Source organism: Dasypus novemcinctus, chromosome 15, assembly GCF_030445035.2.
Source record: "Dasypus novemcinctus isolate mDasNov1 chromosome 15, mDasNov1.1.hap2, whole genome shotgun sequence".
NCBI classification, from domain to species: domain Eukaryota; kingdom Metazoa; phylum Chordata; class Mammalia; order Cingulata; family Dasypodidae; genus Dasypus; species Dasypus novemcinctus.
Genome location: NC_080687.1, coordinates 92310406 through 92329821, shown reverse-complemented (window position 1 = coordinate 92329821; position 19416 = coordinate 92310406). Strand labels below are relative to the sequence as shown.

The 19416-nt window shown below is 38.3% G+C and overlaps 1 protein-coding gene across 1 annotated transcript in view; it reads right to left on the bottom strand.

The window, feature by feature from the left end:
- Window positions 1-7799: 7799 nt before the first annotated feature.
- GTF2F2 (general transcription factor IIF subunit 2) overlaps window positions 7800-19416 on the bottom strand; it is a 176281-nt gene continuing 164664 nt past the window's right edge. The window contains exon 8 of the mRNA XM_058276654.2: window positions 7800-8365. Within this exon, the coding sequence (XP_058132637.1) occupies window positions 8246-8365 (120 nt within the window). The 3' untranslated portion in view covers window positions 7800-8245. The remainder of the gene's footprint in view (window positions 8366-19416) is intronic.

Here is a 19416-nt window from a genome sequence, read left to right as displayed (position 1 = left end):
ATGTTTGTTCATTCCTCAATCTTGAGGATTTTGGGATGGTGATGCCTGCTCTGCTTCAGAGGGCGGGGGGGGGGGGGGGGGCGGGGAATTGACATTTTAATGATATTTAATCTTCCAATCCAAGAACGTGGAATGCTTATTTAGGTCTTTGATTTCTTTTAGCAATGTTTTGCAGTTTTCTGTGCATAAGTCTTTTACATCCTTGGTTAAATTTATTCTTAGATATTTGATTCTTTTAGTTGTTACTGTAAATGGAATTTCTTTTACTTGCCTAATTGCTCTGGCTAGAACTTCCAGTACTATGTTGAATAAGAGTGGTGACAGTGGGCATCATTGTCTTGTTCCAGATCTTAGAGGGAAATCTTTCACCATTGAGTATGATGTTAATTGTGAATTTTCATATATACTCTTTACCATGTTGAGGAAGTTTCCTTCTATTCCTATTTTTTTCTTAAGTGTTTTTTTCTTTTATCAAGAAAAGATGCTAGATTTTGTTGAATGTTTTTTTTCAGCATCAGTTGAGATAATCATTGGTATTTCCCCCCCTTTTTTTGTTAATGTGATGTATTAAATTAATTGATTTTCTTCCAACAAACCACCCTTGCATACCTGGTGTAAAACCGATTTGATCATGGTTTGCTGTTGGGTTTGATTTGCCAGTATTTTTTGAGGATTCTTGCATCTATATTCATAAGAGAAATAGGCCTGTCTTTTAATTTTTTGTAGTATCTTTTCCTGGCTTTGGTATTAGGGTGATGTTGGCCTCATAGAAAAATTAGAGAGAGGTCATTCCTCTTTGATTTTTTGAAAGAAGTTGAAGAGGATTGGTATTAATTCTTCTTGGAATGATCAGTAGAAGTGACCTGTGGAGCCATCTCTCTGGTCCTGGGCTTTTCTCTGTGCGGAGGCTTTTCTTTTTTTAATTAAAAAAAATTCACAAGATATTCAGTTAACACAAGATAATAACTACAATAACAAAAAATCTGCTTTGGTCAGTATTTACACCCCACCCCATTTTTGCTTATTCCTCAATCTTAAGGGAACTGGGATGGTGTCTACTAGGATTGCTTTAGGCAGAGAAGTAATGTAGATATCATGGGACAGTGGGATGGAATTGTTTTTCTTGCAGTTGAAGATATCCCTTGCTTTTGGGGGGTGGTAGTCCATCATAATCATTTTGTTAATTGTCCAGGGCAAGCCTGAAGAACTGGAGAGTAAGAGTTGGCTGCATATCTGCTGGGTTTCACAGCTCAACCTGCAGATGAAAAATCCAAAGACTTTAAGTCTCTGAGAAATATACTTAAGAGGTAAACTGAAAAATTGTAGGTTCAGATAAAAGGAGAAGAATCATGATTAGGGGATTTATTTTCTTGGGAAGTTTTTGATGACTTATTCAATTTCTTTGCTTGTAATTGGTCTGTCAAGGTCGTCTATTTCTTGTAAAGTCAGTGTAGGTTGTTTGTGTGCTTCTAGGAATTTGTCCATTTAATTCAGGTTATCTAATTTGTTGGCATACAATTATTCATAGTATCCTCTTATGAACCTTTTTATTTGTGAAATCAGTAGTACTGAATTCCTCTCATTTCTGATTTTATTTGCATCTTATTTTTTTTTCTTTGCTAGTCTTGCTAAGGGTTTGTGAATTTTATTGATATTTTCAAATAATCAACTTTTGGTTTTGTTAATCCTCTTTTAAAAAATTCTCAATTTCATTTATTTCTGCTCTTATTTTTGTTTTCTTCTGCTTGCTATGGAGTTAATTTGCTGTTCTTTTTACTAGTTCCTTCAGGTGCGCAATTAGGTCTCTAATTTAACTCTTTCTTCTTCTCTTTTTAAAAAATGTAAGCATTTGGTGCTATAAATTTCATTCTCAGCACTGCCTTCACTTCATACTACAAGTTTTGATATGCTGTGTTCTTGTTTTCATTCACCTCAAGATATTTACTGATTTCCTTCACTGTTTCTTTTTTGACCCACTGGTTGTTTAAGAGAGTGTTACTTAACTTTCATATATTTGTGGATTTTCCAGTTCTTTGCCTGTTATTCCAGCTTTGTCCATTATGGTCAGAAAATATGCTTTATATAATTTCAATCTCTCTAAATTTATTGGACTTGTTTTATTGGATCATTGTATCCTGGAGAATGATCCATGTACACTTGATAAGAATTGTATATCCTGGTATGTTGGGGTGTAATGTTGTATATATCTGTTAGTTCTAGTTCATTTATCAAAGCATTCAAACTTTCTGTTTACTTTTTGATCTTTTGGCTAGATGTCCTATTGATGAGAATGTTGTATTGAAGTCTTCAACTATTATTGAAGTGTCTGTTTCTTTCTTCAGTTTTGCCAGTGTTTGTCTCATGTATCTTGGGGTACTGTGGTAAACTGCATAAATATTTATGATTATTTCTTGATGGATTGCCACTTTTATTTATTAATATAATGTCCTTCTTTGCCTCTTACAGCAGATTTTTTCTGATACTAGTATAGCCACCCCAGGTCCTTTTATGGTTATTATTTGCATGGAACATCTTTTTCCAATCTTTCATTATCGATTGTTTGTATCCTTCGGTCTAAAGTGCTTCTTGTAAACAACATATAGTTGACCTGTGCTTTCTTAAAATCCATTCTGCCAACCTGTGCCTTTTGATTGGGGAGTTTAATCCATTAACATTCAGTGTTATTACTGTGAAGGGATTAATCCATTCATTTTGTCCTTTGGTTTTATATGTCATATCTTTTGTGTGTGTGTGGGGTCTCTTTTCCTTTATTGCAACCTCGTTTTCTGTACAGTTGGTCTTTTGCTTTCAGAATTTTCTGTACAGTTGGTCTTTTGATGAATCTTACAGATACCTTTCTCATTTCTTTTCCTATATATTTTAAAAATACTTTTGTGATTACCTTGAGGTTTATATTACACAATCTACTGCTATAATCTTAGCTTCACTAGCATACATGTTCTCTGGTTACATAACCCTGTTTCCCCTCTTTATGTTGTTTTAGCCCCACTTTACATAATATTTTGCATGTCTGTTGTCAGGAAATATGCCTTCTTGTTTAATTGTATTCTGACTCTTATATGAATTAGAGTTGTATATTGAGGATATGGTAATTTTGGGTTTTGCATTTACCCTTTTAGTTACCTTTCTTGATGATCTTCATTTCTCCACACTACTCCAGGCCCCTCTTTTCTTTTTCTTTCAGCCTGCAGCACTCCCTTTAGTAATTGTTGTAGGGTGGGTATCTTATTGATAAACTCCCTCAGTTTCTGTTTATCTGTGAATACTTTAAACTCTCTTTCTTTCTTGAAGGACAGTTTTGCTGGATAAAGAATTTTTGGCTGGCAGTTTTTTTTTCTTTCAGTACCCTGAATGTATAATACCACTGCATTCTTGCCTCCATGGTTTCTTTCTTTTTTAAAAAAGATTTAATTTTTGATCCCCCTCTCCCCATTGTTTATGCTGGCTGTCTGCTCCGTGTCCATTCACTGTGTGTTCTTCTGTGTCTGCTTGTCTTCTCTTAGGTGGCACAGGAACTGATCCTGGGACATTCCAGAGTGGGAGAGAGGCACTCAATCTTGAGCCACCTCAGCTCCCTGGTCTGTTGAGTCTTATTGTCTCTCCTTAGTGTCTCTTTTTGTTGTGTCAGCTTGCTGTACCAGCTCTCCATGTGGGCCAGCATGCCTGTAGGGGCCAGCTTGCCTTCCCCAGGAGGTCCCAGGAACCGAACCCTGGACCTCCTATATGATAGATGGGAGCCCAATTGCTTCCTACCTCCATGGTTTCTGATGAGAAATCAACACTTAATCTTATTGAGGATCCCTTGTATGTGACGAGTCACTTTTGTCTTGTTGCTTTCAGAATTCTCACTTTATCTTTGGCATTTGGCATTCTTAGTATGTGTCTCAGAGGTCTATTAGGATTTGTTTGCTACACTTTTTTTTAAAAGATTTATTTTTATTTCTCTCCCCTTCCCCCCCTCCCATTGTCTGCTGTGTCCATTCACTGTGTGTTGTGTCTGCTTGCATTCTTGTCAGCAGTACCAGGAATCTGTGTCTCTTTTTGTTGCGTCAACTTGCTGTATCAGCTCTCCGTGTGTGCGGCACCACTTTTGGGCAGGTTGCACTTTTTTCACATGGGGCGTCTCTCCTTGCAGGGGTGCACTCCTTGCACGTGGGGCTCCCTGGCATGGGGGACACCCCTGCATGGCATGGCACTCCTTGTGCTCATCAGCACTGTGCTTGGGCCAGCTCACCACAAGTCAGGAGGCCCTGGGTTTGAACCCTGGGCCTCCCATATGGTAGGTGGATGCTCTTATCAGTTGAGCCAAATCCACTTCCCTTGCTGCACTTCTTGGAAATGTATTTTTATGTCTCTCATAAGATTTGGGAAGCTTTTGGCCATTATTTCCTCAAATATTCTATCTGCCCCATTTCCCTTCTCCTATCCATCTGTGACACTCATGATGCATGTTTTATGCTTGTGCACTTCATTCTGTCACTCAAATTCCTGAGACACTCATCAGTTTTTTCTATTTATCTGTTCTTACCGTACAATTTTGACTGTTCTACTTTCTTGATTCTTTCTTCTGCCTGTTCAAACCTTCTGTATGCCTCTAGCATATAGCTAATTTCTATTCTTTTCATCCCCATTTCTGTTGTTTCATTTTATACATTCAAATTCTTCTTTATGCTCACACATTATCCTTTATCTCTTTTTGCATATTCTTTCATCTCCTTGAATTTATTTGAACACCTTTGATTAGTTCCAACTTCTGAGTCTCCTCTGAAGTTAAACTTTGTTCCCTTGACTGAGACACACCTTCCTGTTTCTTAGGATTTTGATTTTTTTGCTGCTGTCTAGGCATCTGATTTTCTTGATGGGTTAACTCTGAAGGTCTGTTTCTCCCACTTGTCTCGGGTTTTACAGATTGGCTTTGTGTTAGATGTTTAGTCTTATTCTATACCTTTAGCAGTATTTTCTCAGTCTTCTGCATCTGATTCCTGCCCTATGTGATGTAAATTTTTAAGAATGCATTTTTAAAAAATGCAATTGTTTCAATTTCACGAGAGAGTTTCCTTTTATCTGTTCCTTCTCCAGGAATCTTGATCTCTTCTGTTGCTTTTGTGCAGGCTTTTCTCCTCAGCTCCTATGATTTGTTTGAACTCTCCCTAAGTGCCCCATTTTCCTTACACTTTTCAGTTCTGGGACCCACCCTATCTTACAGCAGTTCAGTTTAGCACCCCTCTTCCAACACTTTTTTTTTTTTTTCCCTGTGAGGCTTTCCTGCCTCTGGTTCCTTCCCCATTAGGGTATCCCACCCTGGGGAGCCAGATGGGGTCGATTAAAGGTGGGTCACTTCAGAAAAGCCCATTTTGCCTTTAGGTGGCCCAGCCAACTGAAACTGATTGGTCACAATTCTCACGAGTCTTTCTATGGTGATCATTCCTCCACCTTCCCTTGCGGGCTCTTTTGTGCACAGCACTTGAGTGGCTCATGTTTCATCCTGCGTCTCTATGGACTTAGGCTCCCATGCCTGGATATGCGTGGACTTCTAACTGCTGCTGTGATTCTGTCTACAGTCTCTGTGATGAGAGACCCATGGCTGTGCTGCCTGTGTGTGGCTCTGGAGCTGGGTGGGGCCAAGTGGAGGGGGAGAGGAAACAGGTACTAACTTGCAGTCTGGCCTGGACTTGAGATTTTTCTTTGATTCATCATTTATGGAGTCATTCTTACCTCGACTGTTACCCAGAGTTCAAAGCAAGTAGAATTATTCACTGAATTACTGGGGAGACTTTTTCAAGGGATGTTTACATTGCCATGTTGATGATGTGCATTCCTGTCCTCTTATGATGTGACATCTTATTAGATATGTACATCTCCCCTATCAGTTTTCCTCTCTCTCAGTTGTACAGTGGTTATAAGGGATTAGGATACTTGTATCTTGATATCTGGCTGTCAAAAACACATTTATCTGAGAAAGAAAGTCCTAAACCAAAAGAATCAGTGAATTGGGTGGAAGGGGGATGTGGTGATTTGGAGCAGTATGTGCCCCAGGAAAACAAAGTTAATCCATTCCTGTGGGTGTGAACCCACTGAAAGGAGGACTTTTGGATGAGGTTAAGGTTTCTCAGTTAAGGTTTGGTCTACCACAGCCAGGATGGGTTTTAATTCTATTACTGGAATCCTTCATAAGTGGAATGAAATTCAGAAAGTCGCAGAGGGAGCAGCCAGAAACTGAGTATCAATGGAACCCAAAGAGAAGGGAGAGACCAGGAGTCACTGTCACTTGCCTTGCTATGACAAGCTAAGGACCAAAGGTAGTCAGCAGCCAGCCCCAAAATGCCAGTCTTTGCGGACAAAGTATCCCCTTGAGGAGTCATCATTATTGTATCGTATTTGCTTGAGTAGCCAAGGAAACTAAAATAGAGGCGTCTTTTCCATGGCCAACTGCCACACTTTAGGCAAGTTTAAAAATTATTAAGGAATGGCATCTGTCTACTACCTAGTTTACCTACCCTAACGAACAGACTATGCATAAGGAGCCCCAATCAGATGTAATCAGGTGTGATGAGTTGAAAGGTACCTAAAATAAGCTGAAGAAAGTAGATTTACAGAAATACCAAAACAATTTCAAATGCGATACAGCTCTGCACTGGAAATGCTATCAGCAGTCAACTGAATTCAATCTGGCAGACACTGTCACCACAAAAACAAAAGGCATGGGTAGAGGAGAGATAGGTTTGTTTTAGGGTGGTGGCATATATCAAAAAGACAAGATATATGCTATGAACCAAGCATTTGCGCAGTACCCAGAATTCTTAGTTTTACATATTTATCACACTTTATCCAATTGTTCAAGTAGGTAGGAATTATAAAGTACGTGGATATGTTTGGTTCCTGTGTGAAAAGAAGCTATAACACAATTCTAACTGGGGTGGGGATGGGACCACTCTCTTTAGTCAGAATTTTATTTTACAGAGAAATGCAAGGATAAAAATTTTCTTGGTGCAATGGTACTCAACTTCAGAATTTTGGTGTTCTGCAAAAATGAAATAATAAAGAAAAATGCGTATCTTAATGCGTGGATATTTCCTTGATTTAAAAAAAATTATATAGTATTTTCTTAAATCTTTGACATTCAGTACTTCTTGGTTGCAAGGATCTAGAGGCAGAGAACAAAATGCACAAGCAAAAAACCCTTTCATTGTGCTTAGTTTGTGAAAGCTTTTTTAAAAATGGGTGGTCTTGTTTGTGGGTATGATTTTGGATTGCCTAATGTGTAACATTTCTGCTAGAAAACAACTACCTGTGTACATACATTGATTTTATTTTAAAATTAATTAAAAGAAAGAGAAATGAAATATTTTCACCCCCAGGAATGATTTAAGACATTAGCCTTTTCTGTCTGAACACACTGGCTTCACTCCTACTTCCTTGTGAAGATAAGATGTACAATCCAACTTTAATTTGTCATATGATGGTCAACATGCCTGCTAAGTGCACAGTAAAATTCTGGGCAGAGAGTCAGTCTGTGAAGTTTATAATCTGGTTGAGGGAGAAATATCTTGAATTCTACAGAAATATTTAATTTCTAATTATCTGAAGCGCAACTAAACTAACCCCATCAATTGACCATGCTTTTTTCCATTTCTCATACCAGTATCAGTAAGGTAAAATAAGCTAAAGAAAACTGTGATTTTAGTACAAACTTTAAATGCTCTTGTTTTACTAAGTGTGTCTGATCATGAAATATGGTCACCTGTTTAAAAAGAAAAGAGACAAATGTTTTCTGACAATTTCTTAATGAGGAACTTTGGCTTTTTATTCCTTTTAAGTGTTTTTGCAGTTGACTATTTTTCTTGCTGTATTTTTCACTTTGGATCTGTCTTACCTCAGATCCTCAGAGATACAGCAAGGATGGAACATACTCATTTAGGAAATATTTCCTAATTTTACATTTTAAATATTAATACTTAAAAAGAAAAACCCTCTTTAATCTCCCATCCCTTCATGAATAACCTGGCTTAACACAAGGTAAGCGTATAAATAAATTTTTTCTCCTCCAAAAACACTTGAGAAACTTTATAAGAATTATTGGTTTAAAAAATTTAGCAAGACACAGTATCAGGCATTTTAGCTCTTTTAACAGATCGTGCTCAAGAATTCAAATCAGTGCTGTTTGCTTGTTAGTATATTAGCACATCCCCCTTTAGTTGTTTCATTAGCGTGCTGAGATAGTCTTTTAATCATTCTTTTCCTCTCCTTGATAGTGTCTGTACTCTGGCTTCAGCTCCCATGTGTTTTTGTGGGTCCCTTTCACATTTCGAATACCAATTTCTTTCAAGATTTCATTCAGGTATCCCTGAAAAAACAAAAACAAAGAAATCCCAGCAGATGAGATTATGAAGGCAGGAAGTTCAATTTAAAATAAAAGGATATACCAAAGCACATGTACAAGTAATAAAAGTTATGATCCTGGGGAATGATGTCAACGAGATGGCCAGAGTGAGATGCTCCAGGTTCTGTCCCTGAAAGAATTTTTCAACAATAAGCAAAAACTGGCAGAAATATCCTCCTCATTACTGTGGAAAATGATTAAAGGGCTATAGTAACTAGGTGAAAGCCGAATCAAGAATAAAGCAACTTAAAGTAAATGGCAGGAAAACCTCTTGGGCTCTTCCTTCCTGGCTCAGTGAGGAGCCAGCCTGCACTCTCAGCAATTCCCGCGTCCTGGTTTTGAAGGGAGCACAGTAACCCCTGTGTGCAAGCTGGGGCGCCTGCATCTCTCATCTGCCTGGTGGCAGCCTCAAGGACTGAACCAGGACCCTCGTCTCTGTCTTGCCATCCCTACAACTGCTCTGGACATAGAAGAGGTTTGTGGGGGAGCAAACAGAGTAAGAAACATCAAGTATCAGTGGCTTGGGGCAAAGGTTTAGTGGGTTTAAAACATACAAAAGAACATCCAGGCCTGTGAGGAAAGACAATTTCCTACAGGAAAGAAGAGGTATGTGGATTCACATAAATGGGGAAATCCCTAAGGCCACTGGTTTGCATGCCTAAGACAAGACACATATTCAGAAAAGACTGTAGAGGATTGCTTTTGCTTTTGACTGTTCTTCAGGTTCATCATTAGGACGGCTAAGCTCCGAAGGAGAGTACCAAGCCAACAGAGAGCCAACCTGCAGGGACTGTGGAAAGTAGTTCTTCTTCCTTTTTTTAATGATAGTTTCTGGCCCTGAAGGGAATCTCTGTCCTAACACTAGCTGGATACAAACTTATGGAAAAGGGAAGTAAATGTAGCTCAAGCTGCTGGGCACCTACCTACCATATGGGAGGTCCTGGGTTCGGTTCCCAGCGCCTTCTAAAGAAGATGAACAAAACAGTGAGCTGAAGTGATGGGCTGGCATGGCAAGATGATCCAATGAAATGGCACAGCGAGGAAACACGAGAGACATAGTAAACAGGGACCAGATGTGGCTCAGGCAATTGGGCACTTCCCTCCCATATGGGAGGTCCTGGATTTGGTTCCCAATGCCTTCTAAAAAAGATGAGCAGACAGCAAGTGCAAACAATGCGTGTGTAGGGGAGAGTAGAAATAAATTTAAAATAAATCTTAAAAACAAAAATAACAACAAAGACAACAAACAACTTATGGAAAAATCACCCCAGGAACTACATTCCAGTTAACACATTAAAATATCCAAATGTCTAGTATGCAATAATTACATGGCATACAATGAAACAGGAAAAAACAGCTCATCCAAAGGAGAGAGATAACACATCAGAAACTATTAATAAAGAAGATGAGGCTTTGAAAATATCAGAAAAAGACATAAAAAGAAAAAAGTCAAATATGGACAGAGCACTAAATGAAAACACATTAGGAAAATGATCTATGAACAAAATGAGCACTGCAATAAGAGACAGAAATCATAAAAAAAGAATCAAAGAGAAATTCATGAGTTGAAGATTGAAATGAAATATTCAAAATTTCAAAAACTGAATGAAAAAAAAATACCTAGAGCCGGGGTTCTTAACAAGGGGTCCGTGAGCTTGAATTGAAATTTAAAAAAAACCATTATTCTCCTGGGGATGTGCTGGTGCAGGTGTGATATATTATTAAATAATACACAGTATAGTGCGGACTTAGTAAGGGGTCCGAGGAACAAAAAAGGTTAAGAACCCCTGCCCTAGATATCAATAGCAGGTTGGAGCTGGCAGAAGAAAGATTCAGTGAATTCGAAGATTAAGCAAATGAAATTATTCAGGCTGAGGAGCCGAAAGAGAAAGAGAACGAAGAAAAGTAAATAGAGCCTAAGAGACCTTGGGATACCATAAAGCATGCCAATATATGCATCATGGGAGTTCCAGCAGGAGAAGAAAGGGGCATCAGGAATATTTGTAGAAATACGGGCTAAAACCTTCCTAAACTTAATGAAAGACAAGGATATACACATCCAAGAAGCTCAACAAATTCTAAACAGGATAAACTTGAAGAAATTCAAACCCAGAAACAGAATAATCAAACTGTCATATACTGAAGACAGATAAAGAGAGAATCCTGAAAACTATAAGAAAGAAGCAATGTGTCATGTACAATAGAGTATTGATAAGATTAAGGGCATATTTCTCATCAGCAACCTTCATGATGTTGCTCGTGGGGGCAAAAATGCAGGGGAGCAACATACTTAAAGTGCTGAAAGGAAAAAAAAAAGACAACTAAGAATGTTATATCTGACAAAAATATCTTTAAAAAATTAGGGAAAGATTAAAATAGTCCCAAATAAATGAAAACTGAGGAAGTTCATCACCATTAGACTGCCCTACCAGTAATGCTACTGGGAATACTTCAGATTGAAAGGAAAGGAACCTAGATAGTAAAGTGAAACTGCATAAAGAAATAGAGATAGATCTACAGCAAAGATAATGCCATGGGTAAACATGAATGCCAGCAATTGTATTTTTGTTTTATAACTCGACTTTTTACTCCTTACAGGTTCTAAAATACAAATGCATAAAAAGTAACGATAAGTCTATGGTTTAGAACATAGAGTGTATAAAGATGTAATTTTTGACAAGAAGAACCTAAAGGTGGGAGGAAAAGTGGGTACAGGAAAAAATCTTAAAAATATACACAGAAGGAAATGAGAAGTGACTCTACACGGTTTACTATAAAAGATGGACTAAATATAAAAGCAGACAGTAATGGAAGAACTGAGGGACAAAAAAGGTTATAAGATTTACAAAACAAACAAGCAAACAAAACTCCCACAAGAGACAAAACACAAATAGCACAGTGGTAGAAGAAAGTCCTGAATTATCGAGTTATTTTAAATGCAAATACATTAAAATCTCCAGTCAAAAGACAGACAAAAAAAGGACAACTGAATTATATGCTGTTTACAAGAGACTTATTTTAAATTCGAAGGCACAAGAAGGTAGAAAAAACTATTCCGTGTAAATAAGTAACCAAAAGAGAGCTAGGGTGGCTATAGTAATATCAGATAAAAGGGCCAATTCAACAAGAAGCTATAACAATAATAAATACATATGCACCTATAGCAGTGGAGCTCCAAAATACATTAAGCAATATTGACAGATTTGAAGGGAGAAATAGGTGGTTCTACATTAAGAGGAGAAGACTTCAATACACCACAGTCAATAAAGAATAGCACATATAGACAGAAGATCAATAAAGAAATGAAGATCTGAATGATACTATAAACCAATTAGACCAAATAGATTAAATTAAAAAGTACCGAGATCACACAATGCATTTTCTCCAACCATAATGGAATGAAGTTAGAAATCAGTAATGGAGAGGAAACTGGAAAATTAAAAAATATGTCAAAATTAAACAATGCACTTTTTAAAAAATTAATTGATTTTTTACACGCATCTCAAATTTATTCAAACTAGAATTTTAAAGTGGCATTATATGTACTAGGTTCTCACCTTTACCAAACAGCTTGTGACTCTAGGGTAGTGTTAACAGGTAAGGTTTGAATTTTATCTACATGTTAATCTGCATAAGGTTGTTTCATTATCCATTTACAAAATAAAAAATCAATGTCTTTAAGGACAACAGATCACGTGTGTATGTTTCCTTTCCATGTCTGTAAAATGAAGGGCTTTTTCTGGTTGATTTTTGTTTCCAGTAATTCAAAAATAACCTCATGGCATGAGCCCTCAGGAAGGAACTTCATAGCCAACTGGCCTCTCAAAAGACAGCTATGCCTCATTCAAAATAAGGCTGCTATTTAGGATCATCAATATTCTCATTAGACTTCAATCAACCCCAAGAATGCTTTCAAACATCCCATGTCTTTACTAATTTTCATCAAATATCCTTCCGCATTCTGCAACTTTGTTTTGCATCTACAAACTGAAGCACATTTCAAAAGATGCACCATTTTCTATTCTGAAAAATCAACAAGTTTCCTCTTTTAATAAAAAAAACAACAACAAAATGCTCAATAGCCTGTGAAAACCTAACCTTAGTATCTCCACACAACAGCTTCAGCACAGCATTGGTAGACAGGGCCACTGTGCCTACACACACACACTAGGCATCAACTTTCAAACCCGACGTAAAAGACCCACAATGTACTCTTAAACAACCAATGGGTCTAAAAAGAAATCACGGGGAAATTAGGAAATGCCTTGAGACAATGAAAACAAAATACAACATCCCAAAACTTAGAGGATTTAATTAGGTATTTCCCCAAAGATTTACAAATTGCCAAGAAGCACATGAAAAGATGCTCAACGTCATTATCCAATAGAGAAATGCAAATCAAAACCATAATGAGATACCATTTTAGACCTACTAGGACAGGATAGCTATTATTAAAAAAAAAAAAAAAAAAAAAGGAAAATAAGTGTTGGCAAGGATGCAGATAAAGAGGACCTCTCATACATTGCTGGGAATACAAAATGGTGCAGCTGCTGTGCAAAAGTTTGGCAGTTCCTCCAAAAGTTTAGTATAGAATTACCATACAACCAGGCAACCCACTTCTAGGTACACACCCAAAAGACCTGGAAGCAGGAATTTGAACAGACATTTTACTCAAATGTTTGCAGCATCATTATTTACAACAGCCAATAGGGGGAAACAACCTAATTGCCATCCATATAAAGGATTGAAGTTCTGAATCATGCTACAACCTGGAAGAATCTTGAAGACATCATATTGAGTGAAATGAGACACACAAAAGGACAAATCGATGCTTTCATTTACATGAAATAACTAAATATGCAAATCCACAGAGAGAGAAAGCAGATTACTGGTTACTAGGGGTGAGTGGGGAGTGAAAGGGGTTGAAGGATAAACAATAGGGAGTATAACAGGTTCAGAGTTTCTGTTTGGGATAATGGAAAGTTTTGGTAATAGATGATGTTAAAGGTAGCACAACACTTGGAATCTAACATTTTGAACTGTGTACTTGAAAGTGGTTATAATGGGAAATTCTATGTTGTACATGTTACCATGAAAAAATTAACGTTACCTAGGAGTAGGTTAATTTTCATCCACTAGTACCGTGTAGTTGGCCAGCTAGTTAGCTACTCATCTTGGTAGACATAGGGTTGATGTATGTGTGAGGTTCAAAAGCAAGATATGAGCAATGATGTAGGACAGGACTCTGTATTATGGTATATCAGGTCCCTGAAAATTCAATAGACATACACCAAATTATTATTATATTTATGGAAATTGTAGCTACAATAAGTATAATAATAAGTATAATAAAAGCCCATTTCTGTTTGCCAATGTGAGGGCCAAGAAACATTCCTCTATAAGCTGACTAATACAAATTACAGCACTTCTTCCTTAGAGAAGAGAGAAAACCAAATTACTTAAAAGTGATTTTCTTGCAGAATAAACCAATCCAACCATTTTTTGAGTGTGCTTCAACTAAAAGAACAAATTACAGTATTAGAATGACTCAATTCCAGTGAAAATGTTTTTTAATGAAATTCATCTAAAATGTGCCCCCCAAACCTTAAGAGCCAGTAGAGATAAGAAAAGCTTTTAAAAAAACTGAAGCCATTCAAGTTTTGTGCTAGCTAAAATTAATGTCTGATATATTTCACTAGGTTATTTGAATTTGCGGTGTATTTTATCACCAAACATATTTCCAGCATTTCTTTTTTAAACTAGCATTTTGTTATCCTTTAAAAAGTATGTTTTAATTCTGAAATGGAAAAAATTATATTGAAAGAACAAATGATTAGTCCCGAGTGACATACTGCAACCTAGGTAGAACAAGGGGAAAAGCCAGTGTGGAAAGCTGTGTTCAAATTCAAACTTAGCAGTGTGACCTCAAACAGATAATAATTTACCTGGCCCTCAGCTTTTTTGTCTACAGATAAGGCCTGGGCCTTATCAGTGATTCTCTATACAGGGTTGGGGATTCTGGAATCCAGGGAGGTGGGTGCTTGTATATAGCTTAGGTCTTTGACACTGAAATTTCGCAGATATTAATGGAGCTATAATAAGAAAAGTCATTGTCTAGACAATATTTAAGGCAGAACTCTTCTCAAATGAGGTGCCAGGACCATCTGCCTCAGAAGCCCCTGCGAAGTTTGTTAAATAAGCCGCATCTTAGGCCTAATGAATGCAAATCTCTGGGACCAGGTATAGGACTCTGCATTTTAACAAGCCCCTAGGTGATGCTGATGTAACTACCCTCAAGTGCCACAACATCTGCTTTAAGAACTCTTCCCTCTTATATTCTAGGGCCTCTGAGACTAGGGTCTCTGAGCTCCACTATTGTGGGTATGACGTATTACCAACACAACCTCACACCTTCACACTGCCCGGAGCAATGCTTCATAGTCTGCCAAGTCCTCTCACAGGTAGGTTTTCTCTTGGAAACACGGGAGCTGATTAGCACTGGAACGACACACTGGGTGCTTAGCTCTGGTGCATGAGCAGCCCTCCCATCCCAGCAGCCAGGCCCCAGCAGGTGGCAGCAATGGCTCAAAGGAGCCCTGGGCTCCAGGAGGGAGGCTGCCCAGAAGGACCCAGTAAATGAGTAAGCACAAGGGCCTGAGACATCCAGGTAACAGGCACATCGCCATCTGCTCCTTCAAATTACATTTTAAAAAATGGGACACGGTCCAGAAACTACTTTCTAATTGAATGGGCCTCATAAAAGGACAAAGACGGGCTGGGCACGAATGATTTTCAGTTTAGGTGCCAAGAATGACATCTTTGTAAAATCCCAAAGAATGGTTTATTGTGAGACTGGCTAAGACCCCGTGCCCCATCAGACACTTGTGGATGCATTTCAATGTGTGAATCACACGAAAAAAGCAATCTCCAGGAGCACTGCAGTCGCCTCTAGAAGCTCCCTCAACTTCAAGTGCAGCATGTCCATTTATAATCTAGGTACTGAAAATGGAAAACCTAAAAAGAGTTAAATGTGAAAATATTAAGACAGTCCTAGGTGTGCAATTTAGTTGCTTCTATGCGTATTCCGTCTTCATTTTGGTAACCTAGTATAATGAAGCAGTGGTGTATCTTTTTATATAGGAATATGTTGCCTTCCCCCACCCCTTTTTCCAGGATAAGAATGGAATGAGATAAAACGAGATATTTCACAGTCTCTCCATTTGTGAAATAAGATGGGATTTGGGCTACACTGTCTACCCACAGTACAGAATTTTTTTTGGGTAGGGGAAGGAGGAGGGTGGAAGAAAACTTCTGGGATTTTCACAATGTTCCAAACAGCAATCTAAGACCACTGTACTCTAGCCAAATGAATTAGCTTGGCAAGGGAGGAGATGCAAAGCATTAGCAGAGAAAGTAATGACAGGGGAAACAAGGTTGGAAAGTCCCCAGAGAGAAGGCGACACAGGAAGAGACAGTGAGGTCATACCTTTCTCCTGCTTAAGAGAATTGCACTGCCTTCCCCTCTGACCTACAGGTTAAATCCCAAACTCCTTCACAGGCATTCATTTGGGTCTAGCTTTTCCTTTTGGCCTCATTTTTTTTTTTATATTGCCCCTTCCACATACTTGCTTTTCTGCATCTGTCTGCTTCCAGGTCTTTCGATATGTTGTTCCCCTTCTCTGTAATGCGTATTCCCTCCCCTCAAACCTGAACTGCTCATCCTTTAAGACGAGGCTCCAGTGTCACTTTTGCTGAGAAACTTTCCCTGGACAGCCCCACCGCTTAGAGTGACATTTCACATGCCCATAGTTCAGGGACAGTCCTTACTATACTGTATCATAATCTTCTCTTCACATGCTTTCTTCCATTAAGCCATGTGTTCCTCAACGACAGGCAGGTATCTTACTTGCCTCTGTGATCCCAGAGCTGTTACAGCACTGCCTGGTATGTCACAGGGTTTCAGGAACTTAGGCTAAACGAATAGGCTGTGGTAAGACAGACAAGAGAGCTAAGAGGGTTGATGGCGGGGGCTGTGGGAAGGTAAGGGGCTGAGAAGAGATCATCTGCACAGTCCACAGGAATAAACTATGCTAAAGAACTCCAGTTCTTTTCATTTTTAGACTCAGGCTCTTGTTAGACTGGGCAATGGCATAGTTTGAGAAATATAATTTTACGGACTGAATTTCAATGCCATTTATTACTAAAATCTGCATTATATGGCTAAAATGTAGTTGGAGGCAAAGCCAATTGAGGAGGAGATTGTAAAGGTTCTCATAGGATTGATGATTAATTTGTAATCTCATTTTTTTTAATTCACTCATTCACTGAGGTATTTACTGTAGAACCTACCATGTGCCAGGCAGAGTGGGTAAAAAGACTGAAGCCTGTCTTCACCCTCACAGAGCTCGCACGTGTATTTGATAATTTCAACTAATTGTGTATAGAAAATACGAGAAATGAGTTTTCTCTTCTTACTGAATCTACGCTTTGACTTTCCAACTTAATTTTTTTGCCTAACCACTTGTCAGGCAGAATTCTAGAACTGAGTAGACCACCTTTATGTCACTAGGATTGGGGAGAGTTCTCATTACAGACTATGTGCAGCACTGTAGCTGAAATAAAAAACTGGCTCAGGTCCAGCAATTCATCAAAGGGATGTGTGGGAGAGTATTTACAGCAAGCCTGAATGCACAGAAAAAAGGGATAGAACATCCACAGCTTCCTTGGAAGGAAAAGGCAAAGCAATACTTGACCAAATAGGTCAGATGAGTAGGATGTGGTTTGCATTTGTAGGTCAAGATACAATTACAGTGGCCCAAAAGCCAGAAATCCACAGCTCAACTTCTTAATTTCCCCCAACACTGTGACAAACCCATATAGAGTCACAAGAGCCTATTTTAGTCTTCACTTTTCTCCTTTCTTCTCTCCTCCCGCCCCCTGTCATTTCTCATAATCATCTTTCCTCCACTACTCTGCCAACCAAAGGGAGGACTTATGTCCAAAGCATCTTGGCACTTCGATGATAACCATTACAGATATCATGAATCAACTAGACCTAAATTCCCAGAAGGTGACCAAAACAACCTACCTTTGATAAGAGTGCTGAAAATCAAGTATAGTTGCTTTAACTAAACTAATAATATGACCCTACTAGACTTCTAGTCACAGGATCTTCCCCAAAAGGTTAGACTGAATATGCAATATGCAAATCTTACCAAAGATTGCACTGATTAACATGGCCACCAAGGGAAATGTGCTCAGTTTTTTTACAGAAGTGATCCAATGGCAAGAAAATGATTATAGGCTCTGTGATAATTTCCAAGCATCCCCTCTTCTTTACAGGATTTTTGTGTGACTGTGACTCCTCTAAGGAGGGTCAGTAGAACAGAGGACTTACTGATGACGTCAGTAGACCCAAAACACAAAATGCTTTCATTAAAAAATAAACTACACATTAGGCAAAAGCTGTGAACAAAGGCAACAGATATTTTCATTCCTCTAGGCGGAGAACACTTAACAAGACAGGGAAGGTGATGCTGGGGACTTCCCTGCAACCAGGACCAGCTCTGTATTTTTCTCTGCTTTCCTTCTTTTGGCCTCATCTCTTCTTTACCTCTGGACCCTGCTCACTCGCCTTCATCTCAGGGTCTCACTAACTATACTCTTCCTTGTGTAAAACTCTAAGATGCAGACAGCCAAAAGAAATGGTCAAGGCACAAACCCTGCCCTCCTTCCCCTTATTATTTGATCCAAATTCTGAAAAAGCAGCTCATGATTGCATTAATAGTTGTGAGTTGGTGAATTATCTCACTTTAGTAACACCTCATCTGTCTGGCAAATGCTTCACATCTGAATTTTTTTGGAAAAAACTTTTACTTTCTCTGGGCCAAACTCATAATTTGCAGTCATTTAAAAAGACATACTTTTTAAGCTATTAATTTATTTGTATATTGAAAACAACAATCTTGGAATATTACAAGGTATTATGAGGCTGAGACATAATCATTTCCAACTGGGAAAAAATATAGTGGAAATATGAAACTATTAACTAGGAAAATACAAGCAATGAGAGATACCCAAAACATAACGAAGATGAAAATAATAAGATTCTTCTGAAATTTACAATATGAACTCCTGCATTCAAAACCATGGTAGCTATGTTATTAGTACCAACCAATGGTCTGAGGGATAATTCTAAAAAGCTATGGTTTTCAAAATTACAGTCTAAAAAAATTAAGAACTATCAACTGGCCTACTTGAAGATATCACTGGAAATTAAATGGGTGGGTATTTTACCAACAGAGACTTTCCGATAAATTAGCTAGCATTCCCAGTGAAGAAGCATTCACGCTTAAAATATCCGGGAAGAGGGTAACGTTTTACCATAGGGTGGTAGTAGATAAAAGCTGTTGCTGTCTAAGGCGTCAGAAAGAATCGGTACCAGTCTGCAGTCACTCAAAAGGTTTCACACGGACAGCACGTGACCCCGCAATTCCACTCCCACGTGAAGTGAAAATACATGTGTGCATATAAACTTGTCCAAGCAATGTATTAATAGGTATTAATAATCATCCCCAAAAGGCAACAACCTAGATGTCCATCTCATGAAGAGATAAAATATGGGTATTTCCATACAATAGAATACTATTGGCAATAAATTAAGGAATGAAGTACCAACACCTACTAACTACAACATGGATGAACCTTGAAATCATCATGCTTAAGTGAAAGCAGACAGGCCCAAAATACCACTTACTATATGATTCCATTTCTATGACATGTTCCATCTAGGCAGATCATTAGGGACAGAAAGTAGACCAGTGGTTGCCTAGGGTGGAGTAGGGATGGAAGAGGAGAGGAAATGGGGAACAGCTGCTAATGGATACAGGGTTTCCTTCTAAAGTGGCGAAAAGTTCTAAAATGGATTGTGGTTATGTCTGCACAACCCTGGGAATATATTAAAATCCATTGATCTGTACACGTAAAAAGCATACCATGTACTAGAGAGGTTTTTA